The sequence below is a fragment of the Aedes aegypti genome, chromosome 3, assembly GCF_002204515.2.
Source record: "Aedes aegypti strain LVP_AGWG chromosome 3, AaegL5.0 Primary Assembly, whole genome shotgun sequence".
NCBI lineage: Eukaryota > Metazoa > Arthropoda > Insecta > Diptera > Culicidae > Aedes > Aedes aegypti.
In genome coordinates this window covers 135,465,651-135,485,194 of record NC_035109.1, presented here as the reverse complement: position 1 = coordinate 135,485,194, position 19,544 = coordinate 135,465,651, and the positions used below count along the sequence as shown (strand labels likewise).

The 19,544-nt window shown below is 35.9% G+C and overlaps 1 protein-coding gene across 4 annotated transcripts in view; it reads left to right on the top strand.

Annotated features, from left to right (window-relative positions):
• Positions 1-19,248, top strand: part of LOC5571462 (WSCD family member AAEL009094) — a 115,957-nt gene extending 96,709 nt beyond the window's left edge. For 3 of the 4 annotated variants that reach the window (XM_021854143.1, XM_021854142.1, XM_021854145.1), the window contains 5 exons: positions 6,062-6,685; positions 6,752-6,831; positions 18,487-18,658; positions 18,725-18,894; positions 18,954-19,248. In XM_021854143.1, the coding sequence (XP_021709835.1) occupies positions 6,082-6,685; positions 6,752-6,831; positions 18,487-18,658; positions 18,725-18,894; positions 18,954-19,109 (1,182 nt within the window). In that variant the 5' untranslated portion in view covers positions 6,062-6,081 and the 3' untranslated portion in view covers positions 19,110-19,248. Of the gene's footprint in view, positions 1-5,770; positions 5,967-6,061; positions 6,686-6,751; positions 6,832-18,486; positions 18,659-18,724; positions 18,895-18,953 lie in introns of those variants that run through there. The other variant, XM_021854146.1, reaches the window with a different exon arrangement.
• Positions 19,249-19,544: the final 296 nt, after the last annotated feature.

Genomic DNA, 19,544 nt, shown 5'->3' with positions numbered 1-19,544 from the left:
GCACTAAAAAACCTGGACGCAACTAAGGGAGCAGGACCGGATGGCATTGCACCCGTGTTCTTCAAAAATCTCTCAGAAGAACTTACCCTTCCCTTAGAACGCCTTTTCAACATGTCTCTAAATAATGGAAAATTCCCAGTAGCTTGGAAATCCTCATATTTGGTGCCTGTTTTCAAATCAGGTACAAAATCTGACATAAGGAACTATCGCGGAATTGCCATTATCTCATGTATTCCCAAACTCTTCGAATCTCTCGTAAACGACAAAATTTTCCAGCAAGTAAAAAACCAAATTACTTGTAGGCTGCATGGCTTTTTTAAAGGCCGCTCAACATCTTCCAATCTGCTAGAATTTGTATCTTTTATTCTCAACGCAATGGACAATGGCAAGCACGTAGAAGCCCTCTACACTGACTTCAGTAAGGCATTTGACCGAATCGACATACCATTATTAATCTTCAAATTGCAGAAAATAGGAATGGAGCCAGGACTCTTGAGTTGGATCCAGTCATATCTATCACATAGGAAACAAATTGTGCGCTTTCAAAATAAATTATCAGCACCCATTTCTGTAACCTCTGGAGTACCTCAAGGTTCTCATTTAGGCCCACTTCTTTTTATTTTGTATGTAAACGACATTTCCTTTTTACTTAGAAAAATAAAATTTCTTATATATGCAGACGACATGAAGCTCTTCATGGAAGTAAGTAATTCTAGCGAAGCAGAAGAATTCCAGAATGACATTAACTTATTCTTCACTTGGTGCCATAAAAGTTTACTTCAGCTCAATATCAAAAAATGTAATTCAATAGCATTTAGTCGAAAATATGTAACACCACCAATTGAAGTATTTTTAGGAAATCAAGTAGTGCAGAAGTGTAAAATTGTAAGGGATTTGGGCGTAATCCTAGACACTAAACTCACTTTTGTAGAACATTATAATTCCATAATAAACAAAGCAAACAGCATGCTTGGCTTCATTAAGAGGTTCAGCAACAATTTTCAAGACCCATATACTATTAAACTATTATATACTACATATGTAAGACCAATTCTGGAATACTGTCACCTAGTATGGAACCCGTATCATGTCGTACACGAAGAACGCATAGAATCAGTACAGAAGCAATTCCTTTTATACGCCCTTCGGAAATTGAATTGGACTGTGCTGCCACTTCCGTCGTATGAAGCACGCTGCATGCTCATCAACTTGGAAACACTTAAGCAACGCCGGGAATTCGCAATGATTCTCTTTATAAACAACATTATTTCGAACCGTGTAGACTCCGCTGCACTTCTTTCTCAACTAAACTTCTACACACCCTCTCGGCATTTAAGAACAAGAAAATTATTTTCAGAAAAATCATGCAGAACGCATTATGCTCAAAACGGACCAAAAAACCGTATGATGCGTCAGTATAATGTACATTGCGAATTCATTGGCATTACTATGTCCAAAGAGCAGCTTAAAACACAACTAAAGAACAATAGAAGTAATCCATAGCATGTAAGAAAGTATTGTAATTATTGTATGTAGTCTACCTATGCTTGACTAAATAAATAAATATCATTAGAAAACATCATTATGTAAAACATCAAATGACACTGTATCAGCAAATTGAAACTTTTAGAGCTAAAGTTGGCACATTCTGGACGTATAGGTGTCTCTTGGATTTTATTCGTTACCCCGGTATTTCGATCCTGAATTAAAGTTCATATATTTTTGATTCCATCGGGAATCCTAGAAAGGAGGATGAGAATCGTGTAAATTTTTTTGATGATTGCATTCAGGGATCTATCAGAATCCTCACAAAATTCTTATCAGTATTAGCTCAGGATTCTCTTGGATTTCTTCACCGGATTCACATTAAATTTATCTCAGGTTGCTCATCAGAATATAATCATGATTCCAATCAAAATTTTCTCCAGTTCTTTTTAGAATTCTCTTAAGATTCTCATCAGAATCTTCTCAAAATTCTCTTCACATTTTTTTCAAAATTCTCATCGAACCCCTCTTAAAATTAACATTATTATCCTCTCAGGATTCTAGTCAGAATCCTTAGAGGATTTAGTATAAAATTTTTCAAAGATATTTCATCAGCATCCTCTTAGAATTCACATCAAACCCGTCTCAAGATTTTCTTTGTAGTACTTTAAAAATTCTCTTTCAAATTCGAAGATTTACATCTGAATCTTCTCAGAATTCTGAAAAGAATCTTTCGAGCATTCTCTCCTCTCAGCATTTTCATCCGAACCCTATCAGAACTCTCATAAGAATCCTTTCTGGCTTCTCATCAGAATACTCGCATGATTCTCATAAGAATCCTCTCAGGATTCTCAGCATAATGCTCTCAAGACGCTTTCAGAATCCTCTCAGAATCCTCATCAGAACACTCTCTGATGCGGCTGTAGAGTGTAAGAACTCAGCATCTATAAATAACACAGCGCAACAAAAATGACATTTTTGCGTGTCTCAAGGATCAAATTATGTGTCTCTAGTAGTTTTGGTTTTGCTGAATCTGATGCCGTTCTCAGAAGTGTTCCAGCACGTCACAATTTTTAGCTACAGGTCGCCAAAGTTGTATAAATCACTGGTTTTATTGATATATATGTAAAATTTAAAGTATAATTTATCAAACATTTTTGTGATCTAATCCACTAACCATGCAAAATTGGACCTGAACTTTCAATTTGGACATAATTTGGTTGAAATTGCACGATTTAATTTAGATTCAATCGATTTTTTCAACATGCTTGCTGTTTCCATACAAAATTCTTCTTTTCTCTTATATGGAAAAGTACAATACTATTTTAAATCATCAAAAAATAACTATTCCGCATCGAAAGTATTATAAACTTAATTGATAAGTATTGTTATACACATAAAGTTTAAATTCTGTAGCAAATAGGAAAATAGATTGCTTTACAAGCCGACAAACTTGCATGTAAGTTGGGTAAAATAGTCATTTTTTGCATTTTCACCAGCCAATGTCTCAAAAACTAGACGTGCTATGATATTTTTGAAAACGGTAATGGATTCAGCAACCCTTAATTGAGTGAATAGCGGTATATTGGTACTTGAGACAAAAACGTGTTCCGCAGTGTAATTCGCTCTCACTTGTAATCGATACAAACGCGAGGGTGTTGAGGGTTTGGAACATAGACATAGAATTGCGAAAACGACGTATTAATGGTTAGTACTCGGATTTAGTTTGGCTTTCTAATCTATCATAATCATAAAGCGAGTAGTGTTTGGACCTTCGACCTTGTCGCTTGCTACTGCGGGGGTGAGCGATGGAATCAGGATCAAACTAGTCGTGCGTCGTTCGTGAAGTGAAATTGAAAAGTGTTCAGCATACAAAGTGGTTATCGGATAATATCGCGAATTCAGTTAAGCGTTAATATAGCTTTTTTATTGTTCACCAAAACAAATCCCTTAATCAACCCTTTACCTTATCCAAACTCCCAGTGTTTTGTTGTGGAAGTGCAGAGGACTTAACGGCTTTTTAAAGCAAGTAACGCGTCAACGTTTTGTTCATATTCCCAAATTGACCTGCATTCGGACGCAGCCGGCGTCGTTATTGTTTGTTTAATGATAAGATCGCCAGTACTTATACATTAAGGATGCTACTGATCCCGAGTAGTGTCTATAGGTTTCCTATGTGAGTAAAGCTGTTATTGCAATCACGGAGTAGCAACTGCGGGCGATCAATCATGCTCAAGCAATTGCTCAGAATAATCATAACACATTGAGTTTGATTGAAAATCTGTAAAAAAAAAACAGAAGAAAGCTTATCAACATGTTTGTAAGAATCTCTGAAAGACTTCTTAGAGGAGTTTCTTGAAAATACAACATTTTTAATGCGAAATTCCGGGTGTAATTTCGGAATAAGAATTCATGAAAAACATATCTTGAAAGATTTGCAGAAAAACTCTCAAAGGTACCATCTTTGACGAATACTAGGAGAAATCCGTATGAACAACTTCGTTAGTTCTTTACTAGTACTCATGAAGCTATCCCTTATAATTAGAAGACATGATTGACGTGATTACGTATATGCATTTTATTCTTTATTTGATTTTAAAAAATAAGTTCAAGTTTTGATGACTACTCATTAGAGAAATTCGAGGAACTCCGAGGAGTGAATTCTGAAAATAAACCCTAGACTATGATGAGTTCCAAAAATTCTTCAAGGAATCAATCAGGACGCAATTTTTAATGAGCAAAATGCTGAAGACAATGTTTGAGAAATTGTAACACACACCGTAATAAAGTTTTTTTTTTTCTATCGACCAGACAACGTCAAATTGTTCGAATGATTTCCTCCTGATTCCGAGGAAAATTTTTTAACAAGAGTCTGATTTTAGGTTGGACTACAATAATTATTTAGAAAAATATCATGACGCAATTATTATAGGGTGGCTGATCCAGTGGTAGTGTGTGTACCAATAATAGTGGTAGTGCGGTTTCAAGCGTGTTATAGGTAATTTTTATTTTGATGTGTATTTTTCTGACATGGTCCTTGCTAAATTGAGACGAATGTGTATAAAATTTGTTTGGAAATTAGTAAGGAAATAGTGAAAAACAATTAAAAACCTTAATAATAAATCTTCGAGCTGTTTAGTAGAATACCTATAAGTAGATGAAAAAACCGACAACAAGTCGAGTTTAGTACACGACACTGAAGACGGCCTTACAGTTGAGGTCGAAATACGCGTATCTGTCAAAGGATACAAACTCTAGTGGAATTAAATGGTATAGTACTAATTTCGGTTTTTTCATCTACTAAAAACCTTAACTTTTTTCCTCCTTTGCACCAGTAATAGCGGGACGTTCCTATAATAGTGGGTTTCAATGGGAAATCAATGTAAATCACTATTATAGGAACATACGTTAGCAAATACCACTATTACTGGAACATGTTCCAGTAATGGAGGAAATGCTGTTTTGAAAGATTCAATGATTTTATCATTCCAAGATTATTTTTACGTAAAATAGAATAGAAAAGCTTTCGTATGACGCATTATATAGATATGAAAAACGAACTTCCGTTATTTTCTGGAGATTTTTAATTCCTCAACCCGTTACTATTGCCACTATCATTGCAGTGCACTGGTACAGACGCCCTACATGGTAAAAAACAATCTTTGACAAACAATAAACAAAACAAACATTCGTTGGACACTAATTGATTTTCTTTTTTTTTTTCCGTCGGCTAGGGGGAGGCAATGGCACCCCTCTGGCCTGGCTAAACCCATGAATCTTTTAGAGACATTCCTAGCAGAGCTTCTGGATTTTCCGGTAGAACTTATCGAATTATTTGGAGAGATCTTTCAGCAAAAATCTTCAAATTCTCCTTATATCATGCCACTTACTATCCAGAAATGTCGACATATAGTAAATGAAGGAAAACATATACAAAAAAGTAAAAATGTTTGGTCTACTAGGTTAATATACGGGAGTGGAGAACTACATAGCCGGAAGGGTCAAAATTCTTATAAAACAAACAAGATGTTGAAGGGTTGATCATTATTCGCATTTTCCTGCGTTTAGGTCGACTGTCCCACTTATTTCGATAGCTATGTTCATAGTAAGTCCTTATCTACACTTGAGTGACTCAATGCTCAACAGAAATCAGACATATCTAAGTCGTTGTTTTCCCGAACGCGTATGTTGCTCAACGTCATCAATGTATATGACAATATTGGTTCGCAATATGATAAACTGATAAACGGCAACGCATGCACTTGTACATAGTACCCCTATAACCTGCTTAGTGACTACGTGATTACCTACTTGATAACTCAAATAGATACCAAATCTAATTACTTACAATTTTGATTGAATCACCACTATGATGTGTATTCCATTGGAATTGATGGCATCTGTAGAAAACCAATAATCTTGAAGTGAAATTGAGCGCGATTGGAAAGGGCGAAGATGAAGGAGCGTTTTTAATATTTAATGTGAGCCAACTTCGGAGAAATGGAAATATCAATTTGCGGCGAGTCATCTGCCGGATCAAAAATTCAATTTTCGATTTTTCTCCCTCCCATTTCAGCTCCTGTAAAATGCCCTGCCATGGCACTGCGCGGTTGGCGACTCTTTGGGTTGGCCGGTACCATCCTGGTGTACATCGGCGGTATTCTGTTTCTGTCTTTCGTCAGCCTACAGAGTCCGCAGCAGAAGCGTAACCATGCTCGTGGTTATGGCGAGTTCGAAACTCTACGGAACCGTGACCTGGGGTTGCTGGGGAAGAAACCACCCCTGCAATGGTGCACCGAACTCCGCTACATGGACAGTCCACTACCGTCACCGAAGGCCTACAAGCTGCTGCAAACCTTCCCCGGTCATTTTGTGAAAAAGTTCCAACAGATTCACAGTTTTAGGAAAGATGAGCCATTTCAAAATCCACAGCAGCAGCAGCAGCAACCGCAACGACACAACGATGTCAGCAGTAAACGTGCTCCCAAACGGTCAGCCACGGCTGCCGATTTCCATTCGTCTTCTTCGCAATGGCCTAATAGTAACAGCAACAAATTTGATACCAATAAGATAGCAACTAGTGATAGGATAGTAAATGATGGGCACCAGAAGTCTTCCAACGGTCGGGAACTGACGGCGCTGGTGTCTTTTCCCGGTAGCGGGAACACGTGGCTGCGGTATCTGCTGCAGCAGTCCACGGGTAAGCAAATGAACATGATCAATTTGTTGGCAATATTATTTCCTAATGCTGATTACATCGTTTTAGGTATCCTCACTGGAAGTGTGTACAAAGATTATGGCCTACTCAAAAGTGGGTTTCCAGCGGAAAATGTGGCAAACTCATCGGTAAGTTTACCCTACAATACCAGAGGCGTAGTCTGATATAAATAAAAATGGAATGGTGTTTAAATGTCACGAGTTGGCTCTAGAACCAGTCAGAGTATTCAAAAACTTCTTTTAACGTTGTATTCACCCAGGACTTCAACGTGTTCGTGCGAAGAAAAAGCTTAGGAAAATCACTAGTCTTCAATAGCTTACTAGTAATATAATATTGTTGGTCGCAAAAAGGGTCTCAAATCAGGTTTCCAAGAGAAATTTCTCCATTTATCTCCAGAATTGCTAGATATTCTTCTTCTTCTTGGCATTAACGTCCTCACTGGGACAGAGCCTGCTTCTCAGCTTAGTGTTCAATGAGCACTTCCACAGTTATTAACTGAGAGCGTTCTTTGCCAAAGTTGCCATTTTCGCATTCGTATATCGTGTGGCAGGTACAATTATACCCTATGCCCAAGGAAGTTAAAGAAATTTCCATTACGAAAATATCCTGGACCGACCGGAAATCGAAACCAGCCAGCATGGCTTTGTTTTGTAGCCGCGGACTCTAACCACTCGGCTAAGGAAGGCCCCAGAATTGCTAGATCCATCCTACATTAAATTCTTCGAAGGCTTCCTCCAGAAATTTGCCAAGAATTGCTCAGGTTTTTAACTAAACATTCCTAGTAGAGATAAAGAATTCTCCACAGAATCTTTCAGATTCTCCAGGAACTTGGGAATGTTCTAGGGACAAAATCTTCTAGGTATTCCATCAAAGGTATTGATGGAAAAAATTCGTGAGTTTTTCCAGAATTTTGAGGATTCTGCAATTTTTAGCATCCTTTCAGCAATTGCAAATGTTTTTGCAGGTACTTCAACCCAGGTCTGCTAAACATACGGCCCACAGTGAGATGAGATCAAAAAAGCATGACATGTGGGTTTATGCTGAAACTATTGGGTTTAGCGTTTCGACATGTGCTACAAAGCTTCATTTTTTTGCGTACCGTAAAAGAGGGTAACTTTGATAATGCGGGTAACTTTGATAGTGCGGGAACCACAACACACTAAACGAAATAACAAAGTTTCTGTTAATCAGTTAAGCAAAACGAATGCAAAAGTAATAAGTATTAGTATGACACTTCATGTCAAAGCTATTTTCGTTGGAATCAAGTACATTTGAGAATTTATAGGCAAATATTTAAAAATTATAAGATTTTACCATTTTTGAAACGCTTACAAACAATCTGTTCTACGATCACTATTTGATGTTGTTTTGAATAGTTGGTCACTTATCTTTGACAGCCTAGTTATCATAGAACTTGAATATGGTCTCAAATCTCTTAGCGAAAAGCATTTTCACAAACTGGGACCATTTTAAACGCCTAGAGGTATGGAGCGCCCTTTAAATGTTCCGTAATCCATTCGATTTTGTTCGATTTATATTCCATTATCAAAGTTACCCCAAAACAGAAAACCGACATTCGATTATTTGAAAAATTATAAATCCATTCAGAATAAATCTTTTGGAAATCTATCAAATGCAATCGATAGTAAGGATACCAGTACTTGTTTTAAAAATATGAATTATAATTCCTTGAAACAGCATGCATAAATATTCAAGTATCCTTCGAAAAAACTATCCAAATTACCCCGTTTTACGGTAATTCATTTGCACACTAAAAAAAATCACTTCAGCAATCTCAAATATTCCCAGCCCGCGGTTCAAACAAGTTGGGCAGGCGTAAACTGAACCTATTTCCTCGTGATTTCCTTAGCAATTTTACCCGATTTTTTTTTTCTAGGAAATATTTCAAAGATGTTTCCTACTCTTGCAGAAATCAATGTATTTTTTACGATTATCTTTTAAATCTATTCATCACTTACCTTGAGATATTACTTTCGATAATTCTTCCGAGATTTTGCCAGAATTATTATACCATTGATTCCTTGTCGGATCCTTTTCCCTACACGCAAAAAAATTGTGCGGTAAAAACTATCATTTTAGGGGATTAATTTAAGCGCTCACACCGGCAATTTTCAGCAGACAGAAATGCGCTTGATTTTACCATGTCTGTAGTTGAAATCCGATTGTTGTAAATTATTTCTGTCAAATGTACCAGTAATGCGGTGGGGTGTACTGTAAACATAGTAAATTGGTCTGAATTTCCATGGTAGTTTTAAAAATGGGCGTAGTCAGTTAAAATAGTTATTTTTACCACAGATTTTTTTTCCCGTGTAAGGAATTTCTCAGGATATTATTATTTCAATGTTTCTTCTTCTTTCTAGCCTTACGTCCCAGCTGGAACAGAGGCTCAGCTTAGTGTTCTTATGAGCACTTTCACGATTTTTTCACTGAGAGCTTTCTATGCCAATTGACCACTCTTCTTCATTGGTATAATGTGTGGCAGGTACGAAGATACTCTATGTCTTGGGAAGTCGAGGAAATTGCCTTTACGAAAAGATCCTCGATCGGTGGGATTCGAACCCACGTCCCTCAGCTTGGTCTTGCTGAAAAGCTGCGCGTTTATTGCTACGGCCATCTGGGTCGCAATTTCATTCAATTTAACTCAATTTAAATCAATTTAATTCAACGCATCCTACAACATATTCAAACGTTAGTCCAGAGATATCTCTGAGCATATAAGATTTTCTTATTGGATTCTTCAGAAGTAATGGTTGCTGACATTCCAGTAAACGAGATATAAAGAGATAAGTTTATTTAAGCTTTAGTATTCTTAAATGAATAGTTCCAAAACAATTTTCAAAGGGTTTCCTTACGAAATTTTTGCCAGATTTATTTTGTAATTCCTAAGGGTTGTTTCTAAAATGACAGTTAATTAAATCCAAAACGAAAAAAATCAGGGATTTTTATTGTTTTGGTCTATTTCTAGATTAGATAAACTTCTGACTGATATTTGTGGGATCCTGAAAAAATATATAAATTCTATTGAAAATCGCTAAATTATTCTGAACCAGTGGTTCCCAACTTTTTTGAAGCTGAAACGCTCTTTGAAGTTTTACAAACAACTCTTTGACCCCTGGTTGTTCTTATAAATCAACTGATATCTTTGGCAATCAAACCCACATCTGTAGTCCACCACAGGTAATTCAATAATTCTGGTAACTTCATCAGATCTTGTAGTCCACTAAGAATTTTGCCAGGAATCGAACGAATATATTTCCAAGAAACTTCCAAAAATGTCTTACCAAAATCTTATAAAAAAAATCAAGTATTCGACAAGCTTCCAGCACAAATTCCCACAAGCAATTTATCACAGATATTCTCAAGAGTACGATGAAGAATTCTACGAGCATCAGAACCAACGAAGTCCTTGTCAAGAATCTTTGAAGGATATGTTAGACATCAGAGTACTGATTTACTCGCATCTGTAATGCTCGCGAATTAACGAATCTGAAGCCGTTCGTGAGTATGTTCAGAGTCAATGGCGAAAAAAAAGCTCCAATATTGCTCATTTGCAAGGGGTTTTGATCTGGTAGTTTACTGTCGATTTGATAGCATGTACTCTAGGGCGATTATCCTTAGCATAAAAATAGTGTTCTGTGAAATTTTCAGCTTTCTAGGTGGTAATTTAAAGGTGGCCCAAAGACAATGTAGGTTTATATGGAAATTACTATGGAGAAATTTTGAAAAATGTTCCAAAAACGCTAGTAAGTAGAACCTTATCATGCCATATTGAAAACTAATTCTTAAAACCTTGATAAAGGATGTTGCTGAAGAAACGAATCTTCTTTGAGCTAATTTGGTTTGAGATTTTTGTACATATGTACACATGTAATCCCATATGAAGCTAAATAATAGCAAACAAACTCATGAATATCTCGTATGCCATCTGTCGGATTGAATTTCTCTCTTCAGCAAATTTCTTTATTATTGTTTGAAGAATGAGTTTTTACTATGGGATAATAAGTTTGTACTTACATTACAGTACTAGCGTGTTCGAAACATGTCTCAAAATTTCACAACAGTAGTTTCCTACATTTACTTTGGGTCACCTTTAAATCACCACCTAGAAAGCTGAAAATTTCACAGAACACTATTTTATGGTAAGGATGGTAAGAAACATATGGGAGATTGAATTCTCAAACATTTTTTAAATTTTGAACCGCCCTAACGTACACTTGATTTGTCTGACATAAACATAATAAATCACACCTTGTTCGGTTGCTCACAACTAAGCCTCGAGACACCATATAAAAAATGTCGAAAATTCCAGCAGTGAATGTCAACTCCATATAAACAAAATCTAAACAATTCCAGCAGTGAGTGTCAAAGAGCAGGACAGTCAATTGAGCGTGATGAAAGAGGGACAGAGAAAGAGAATATTCGTGACGTCACCATGATCTCTTCTGTTCGCGACTTTTTGCTTGTTTTTTTAATTTGGTACATTCTCTCGGCGAATGCGAACGTACTCACACCAAGCTTGTTCGTGAGTCGGTCATGTTTGTTTTGCGTTGGTTAACTCTCGTGAGTTGCTTCGTGATGCGAAAATTTCCACCACTGCACTATGGTCCAGAAAGCAGTTCTACGCGGAAAGATGCATTTTGAGCTTTAGAATGAAACATTAGACGAAAACGGTCTTCTACAAAATTGTTCATATTAGTTAAGCCCTTTGTTTGGTGTTATTGAAAATTAGGGTGGACCGTATGTTCATAGAAATTGTGTAACTAACTTTCTTTTTTGTAGAAATTATATATATATATATAAGCATGTATTTCAGCAAAGTTGTAGACCATACAATTTCAAGCAACTGTGCCAAAAAAGTTTTTTTGGTATCTCTTAAATTGACCAATTTAGAGCTTTTTTCCTACAGTGACATAGGGTGGTCCGAACAAAACTGGTTTTCTGGCTCTAGAGTTTTCAATTCAAATATCTCATCAAAGTAGTCTATGAAACACTTTTAGAGCCTTGAAAAATACGTAATTTGGTGAGTGAAGAAACTCACTATCTTCTTCCGTTTGGGAGTTATTGTTGTTTTTCTCTCAAAAACATGCCTACTTTGATTGTGAATATCTCTGATTGGGGCATATATAATAAATATCTTTTGACGGCATTCAAAAGACAAAATAAAATTTTATATTACAGATGTGTTATTCTTGTAACTCTAATAAAAAGCCTTGAAAAACAAATATTTTTTACCACGATAACTTTAATAACTTTTGAACTAAAAAAGATATCAACAATCTTTTTGCATGAAAATTTGCGTTTTGTTAGGTTCTAAAAGTCGTTCATAGACGACTTTGAGGAGAAATTAATATTAAAAAAAACAAGAGTTGAAAAACTTTTTTTTGTTGGACCACCCTGTGATGATTAGGAAAAAATGCTCTAGATTGGTCAAATTTTGAGCTACAGAAAAACTTGTTTTGGCAAAGTTGATCAAAATTTCAAGTTCTACTACTTTTCCTAAGAGTATATATTGCAAATAAACAAGTTGATTATATTATTTATGTGATATTGTGGACCACTCTAGTTTCAAATGGTCGGGGTTCTGCTAAACCGCACCAAGTGCCAAAATCTTTATTCCGAGATATTTTACTTTAAAGTCTTTTCCTGTACTAGTTCATCGCGGATGATAATTTTATTTTTTTATTGCTCACATGCGATTAACATTGTTCAATAAGTACACCGAGATTTAATATACTAGTAAATCATCAAAAATTAACTATTTAATTGGATTTCATTAACCCGTATAGGCCTGAGTGAAAGCAAAAATACTAAAACCCTTACCACTCAGCGAATACTTAACGGATTCAAATAATTTTTGTCAGTATACTGGCCCACATATCTAGTTTCTAGAAGTGGCCAGAGGAACTCGGGAATACTCCTGTAGCCGGAGTTATTGCGGTGGGTTACTGGGTCAAGTCGGGTAGAAAAAGGCGATTTTTTGGGACATGCAAAGTTATCTTTGTTTATTTCCAATGGCAATCATTTTAATTTGCAGAAATCAGTAAGATCGGATATTCTACATCATAAATAAATAGTTTTGCACCGTTTAGAGTGTACCAGATGCGGCCACTCGGATTTAATTCCCTGAAAAACCGGCTCTAGATTTGTTAGGTATTAAACCGTTTCAAATCACTATAAGTGTAGATCGAACATAATAGTTCAATAAAATGCGTTCCCATAAGCTTGACACATATGTTAAGATACAAATTGTGCACTTTATCATAAATTTGAGGCATCTTGGGGATCCGAAAATGGTCATTTATGGGATCAATCAAATGCAGTTGACATAATTATTCAATTTAATCGATTATCAAAAAGTTCACGCTGATGCTTTTTTCTTAAAACTCTTTGATATAGTGGCCACATAATAGCCGGTTCTTGAAATTATCAGTTACTTGAAAATTGCCTACCTACAGGGGTACAGGAGAACAGAACCCTTGTCACCCGACCTGACCCAGTGATCCACCGCAATAACTCCGGCCACATGAACATTTTCGAAATCCTTTGGCCACTTTTAGAAACTAGATATGTGTGCCAGTATACTGACAAAAAATAATTTAAATCCGTTGAGTACTCGCCAAGCGGTGAGATTTTTAGTATTCTTTCTTTCACTCAGGCCTATACGGGTTAAACAATATGAAGCACTCAGTTCACTCTGGCTGAACAAAAATTAAAAAATATGGTTCTTGGTTCGGTATGGTTGGATGTGTTTCACAATTTTCAACAACACAAGTAAAATTGGAGACAAATGATGTTTATCATCACCGCGCATGTTGGAATCCATGTCACAAGTGTTTATGGGAAAGATTTGTATGTATTGAATCAAGGTTCTCATTTGTTCATACATAGATCCTAATGATCGAAAAAAACCATGAATTCGCTCTGCCAAAGCGCACCAAGTTGCTCCCATTTGGTGCTCCTTTGCTGATCAAGTTCACAGTTCAATGAATGAAGTGTTCACCAGGAATCACCATCTTTTCAGATGTACATTGACCTGCTGATGTTTTTCTGCAATATAAAAATAAGCACAGAATCTAAAAGTTGATTGATTTCCATCACCATCGGATAGAACATCAGAAAAAAAAAAAAGTTTCACCGTGATTCGAACTCTTGCCTTCTGAGTGGTAATCTAGTGTGCTACCACTAGGTCATCTTCACTTCTTGAAAGAATGGTGATCAACTTGAATCAAGTAATGTGCGGTTTTTCTGACGGGGTTTGAAGGCGATAATGCCATTTTCTGAACAACTAAAGCGCACCAAGTCCACCTGAGTTGTTCACACAGCATCAGATTAAATTAATTCGTTTTTTCATTACGGCTTCTGTGTGGTTTGATAAACATATTATATAACAAGCTAGTGCAAGTATGTATTGCATGTAAATGCCTTTACTCCATGTCTAAATGTGATTTTCAGATAAACAGTGCTTAGTGCGGTGTGGCTGGATAAAATTTGAAAGAAAAAAAATCAACGCCACCGGAGCTATATTTTATTTTATTTAATCAATTGCTACCCAATTTCACTGGCCTCTGTTTCTATGAGTTGCTTGGAATGGATAAATTGTAAGAATATAGAAGGAAGTTGAAAAAATATAGCTTTATATCTGAAAAATGAATTCCCTCTGATGACGTGCGTTGGTTTATGGTTCGCTCTGGCTGAACAAAATTACAGTTTTGCATGTCCATCCAAAGAAAATTTTTGATGTAACATTACAAAGGACTGTTCAAATTACTTGATATTTTTATGGTAGAAAGGTAATGATTATTTGAGTCCTCTGGTGTAAAAAATTCGATTAGGGAAAAAATGGGCCTTGGTGCGGTTTAGCAGAACCCCGACCAAATAACATGACACAGTATGAAAGTTTACATTTTTAGAAACAATTTTGTAGAAGTTCATTTTTGTCTAACATTTCATTTTCAAGCTCAAAATACAAAATAATAAAAATTTACATACTATGAAAATGTTCAAAATAGTTTTAGAGTCCTATCTTTCTTATTTCAGATTTCTAGTCAAAGTGATCTATGAACGACTTTTAGAACATAACAAAACGCAAATTTTCATGCAAAAATATTGACGATATCTATTTTTTTAAAACGACAATAACTCCCAAACTAAGGGAGAAAGCGAGTTTCTTCACTCACCGAATTACGCATTTTTCAAAACTCTAAAAGTGTTTCATAGACTACTTTGATGAGAGATTTGAATTGAGAACGCTATAGCCAGAAAACCAATTTTGTTCGGACCACCCTATGTCACCGTAGGAAAAAAGCTCTAAATCGGTCAATTTAAGAGATACAAAAAAAACTTTTTTGGCAAAGTTGCTTGAAATTGAATGGTCTACAACTTTGCTGAGGCATGTATAATATAATTTCTACAAATAAGAAAGTTAGTTACATCATTTCTATGGAAACGTGGTCCACTCTAATTTTCAATAACACCAAACAAAGGGCCAAACAACTTCGTAGAAGACCGTTTTCGTCTAATGTTTCATTCTAAAGCTCAAAATAGATCTTTCCGCGTAAAACTGCTTTCTGGACCACTGTGCACTGTATCAGGAGTAAATTTTAAATATCTTTTTCTGATCTTTTATCCTTACATCTATCTATAGCTAATATCATATTTAAATTATCATATCGAAATTTGCTTTTTCACATTCTCGCGTGTTCTGCATCGAAGATACGCGAGCAGGTGAAAGAAGCTTAGTATAAATACTAAATGTTGGTCTAAATCCTGGAGGAAATCAAGACAAAAAATAGTTTTTTGTCGTTTTCCAGAAAAACTTTGAAAAAATAAAACAAAACAAAAATATGAAATCAGGCTAAATCAGCTAAATGAGACTCTTAGAAAAATCTCTAGTGAAATTGTTGAGAACACCCTGACGAAATTCCTGCAGAAATCGCTGTAGTAATTCTTAGATTGTATTTCTGGAAGAAGCTAAATGTACGACAGGAAAAATATTGAGTTGACAATTCTTTATTTCTAGTTGTGTTTCTTAGAAAATCCCTGCCTGGAGAAATATTTGCAGATATAGTACGTGAAATTCCATGTCGAACGTAGGTATAGTGTTGCATCGGGATATATTGATATTCGGCCAGGTTTTCGACGCTTCTATAGTAAAAATTTCTGGTGACCAATTCTTTTGCAGCTAAAAACAATCCAAAAATGGGGAGGAGGGGGTCATTGAAAGTACGACAGTGCACACTGTGAAAGACTAAGCATAAAAAGTGGGCCGATCTCAGCGAGAATTATTCCTAGCGATTAACGATCAACGCTCCGTCATCGTAATCATCGTCATCATCGAAACTTCAAAAGCAGTTTTTCTGTTCGATACTAAAAATTATTCGATGAAAATGTGTTCACTGTGTTTCGGTTAGAGAACAGAATACAGTGAACACATTTTCCTGTAAATTTTCTTGATTTTGAACGAAAAAACTGCTTTTGAAAATTCCTAAATCAATGACGGATCCTGCCCCCTTAAAACGAGACCAAGAGATGTTTAAGAAACATGAATGAATTACACCCAATTCTGTTTTCGCACGGATTTTTTTTTACACGGACGCGCAAAAAAAAAAAAAATTCTCCAGAAACCTTATTTTTGCATGAAACGTCGAGAAATGCTATTACTTCTTTGCACGGTTTTCGATATTTTAAACTGAAAACTTTGTTTTGCATGGTACGCATCCCCCGTGCAAAAACAAAATCGGGTGTACTCACAAAAAGAGGTATAGCTATACAAATTTAATGGTATAAAAAATAAACATGAAATAAGAGTAATTTGAAAAAGAAATTTCCATCAAATTTGCTTTGTTTTCACGTTTCCCATTTCCCGGAAAAATTGGAAACCCTAACCATAAGGGCGTAACTGCAGTGATTGATTTCTCTTCATCGATTTTCTCTTTAGCTGATTGCTCGACCGGGTGATCGTTTTCAACGGCTTTTTTTTTTTGATTCAGTAGAAAGCACTCATTGCCCTTCTTCATGCTGCATCGCAAAATGGTACGAAAATCGTTTTATTTTCATATATTAACCTGAAGCGAAAATCGGCGAAGAGAAATCGGTTAACCTATATGGTACTAAACGCAAGGATCATATTTTATAATGATACACTCCCGTGAAAAAGTTTGGGTTCGCCCCCTAAAAATGTACAAAAGTATTTTGTCAACATCTCTGGGATTACTCCTCTAACTAGAACTCTATATAGCTCATTCGAAAGGCAATGAGCAAATCTTACTTCGTAGCTATTTTGACAAACACATTTTTTAATTTTTGTTTATTAATTGTTTACTTGAAGTTGTGAAGTTTTTTTGAAAATTACACTGAAAAAGAAGAATCTATGACAAAAGGTCGAAAGGACAAAAGATCAGAAGACAAAAGGTCGAAAGGACAAAAGGTCGAAGAACAAAAAAGAAGAGACAAAAGGTCGAAAATCGTTTTTTCAAAGAAGGAAAAAATTCCCACCAAGCAAATCATTTCCGAGCTTTTGTTTTTCGACCATTTGTCTTTTCGACGTTTTGTCTTTCGATCTTTTGTCTATAAACCGAAAAAGAATATCCAATTTGCTCAACATTTGATAAACTAAAATTTTATACCGGTATGTCGTTAGAATGATAATTTCGAATGATTTTTTCGAGGAATTATTGTGGATAAATTGAAATTCATCAAACGATAAGTAGTAAAATTGCCTGGAGAATTACTAAGCTAATATTTGGAGGCATTCTTAACCGAATTCATCAAATATTGTAGAATTATGCGGTAGAAATATATAGAGCAGTTTTTGAAGCCGTTTTTTGAGAAGATCATGGAGACACCCTTTCAGATTAATTAATGCATGAATTCTAAGAAATGATCTTAAAATACTTCTATGAGAATTCTTGAAAATCACTGGAATTATTCCTAAATGATCCAATCAAGGTTAAGATGCTTCAAAGCCACATCTCTAATTTTCAAAAACACAAATCTAGAGAACTAGACCATCTTTCGCGCCTGAAATGTGTATTCATACCAAATGATCAATCGATTAAATTGTTAGCACCAACTGTCGTGTGGCTCTCTAAGTTTATGCTCTTGAAAATTCAAATTGTAGTTCGATGCATCATCACCTTGAAGGAAATTTAAGGATCCTTTCAGTTATTTCTGATGTTTCTGGAATCTGAAAAGAAATAATGTGAAGAATTTCATAAGAACTCCCTAGAGGAATTCAGGGAGTTCTATTCGTAGATTATTTCCTGTAGTAACCCCTGAAGAAAACATTCGATGAATATCATACAACAATCTGTAAAATGTTTCCCAGATCATTTTTTGGTTGAGATCTTGAAGGTATACAAAAATTAATCAAAAAAAATTTCTTCGAGAAATTGTACCTGGAGAAAATCATACATGATGCAACATAACACGTTTTGGGATCATCTAGGTATTATATTTAGGGGAGATCGAAACATTATATTTGAAGGAAATTTGAATAGGATCTTCTGGGGTCGAATCCGCGGGCCGCACGTTATGTCTGTATCTCTTAAATCTGATAAGTTTTGCATATTTTTTCTTCGGTAAGCTGTTCGTCTCCCAAAGTTATCAAGAACATGTAACTAAATTATTACGTTATCTATTCACTTTCCGAGATAAACATGGTTGAAAAAACAGGGCTAAGGATCACTGACTTAATTCAATTCTGGAGGAACCGAACGAACGTAATTTTTAACGCATAGCTATGTTAAATCGTCTTTCCCCAGGTCTTGGTAGTGAAAACGCACGAGTGGGGTCCGCAGGCTTGGGCCCCGTATGGAAAAGCTATCCTACTCGTCCGAGATCCAGAAAAAGCCATACTAGCTGAGTTCAACCGCCAAAGTGGTGGCCACGTAGGATTTGCCTCGCCTGACCGATACCGACGAACCAAAGGACGGTGTAAGTACATACCTACTACATACAATTAAACCAATTAAATTATGGAAACATAAATTTCGCTTTCAGATTGGACACAATTTGTCAAAAACAAACTATGGGCCTGGGAGCAGACGAACCTGTCCTGGGCGAAAAATTTTACTGGTGATGTCAAACTAGTCTTTTACGATGATCTGGTGGAAAACGTCGAGGGAACCCTCCGGAGTATTCTGAAGTTTCTTAACTTTCCAGTCAACGACGTATGTTTGATTAGTGCTTGCCATTCGTTCAAATGAATCAAATGTGTTACTTATTCTAGGAGCTTCTAGCATGTGCTTTGATGCGCAAGGAAGGGATCTATCGCAGAAAGAAACGGATATTACAGTTTGATCCGTATAGTCCAGCGATGCACGCAGCAATTGATGAGAAACGGTCCGAAGTGTATGCTGCCTTGGGTCGATTCCGGTCTCACTGAATAACTCTAGTCAAATCGCACAAGGTAACAGCAGTGCTACAACCGCGATAAAACTAAGTACCAAATACAACTCTAGTCATTTAATTCGGCCATTACTTCGTAGTTTGTTGAATAATTAGGAACAACAAATATCAGAAGGTCTACCAACCAACAACAAATAGGGTGGGTGCACCAGTTATGGACATAATGGTTCCTTATTTCGCCATACGTGATTACTTGACTATATTCACATTTTGAAAAGTTTTCTGTGTTGTAATAGTAAGATTTAAGATCAATCTTGATGTTAAAACATTCAAAAAGATTTAAAATGTGAAAGTTATTGAAGTTTCACATATGGCCAAATAGGAAAATACTATGGCCATAACTGGTATACTTTCCCTAACACTTTTGTAGAGATGTTTTATCGGACGCTTCCATATTTGTTTTCCTCAGTCA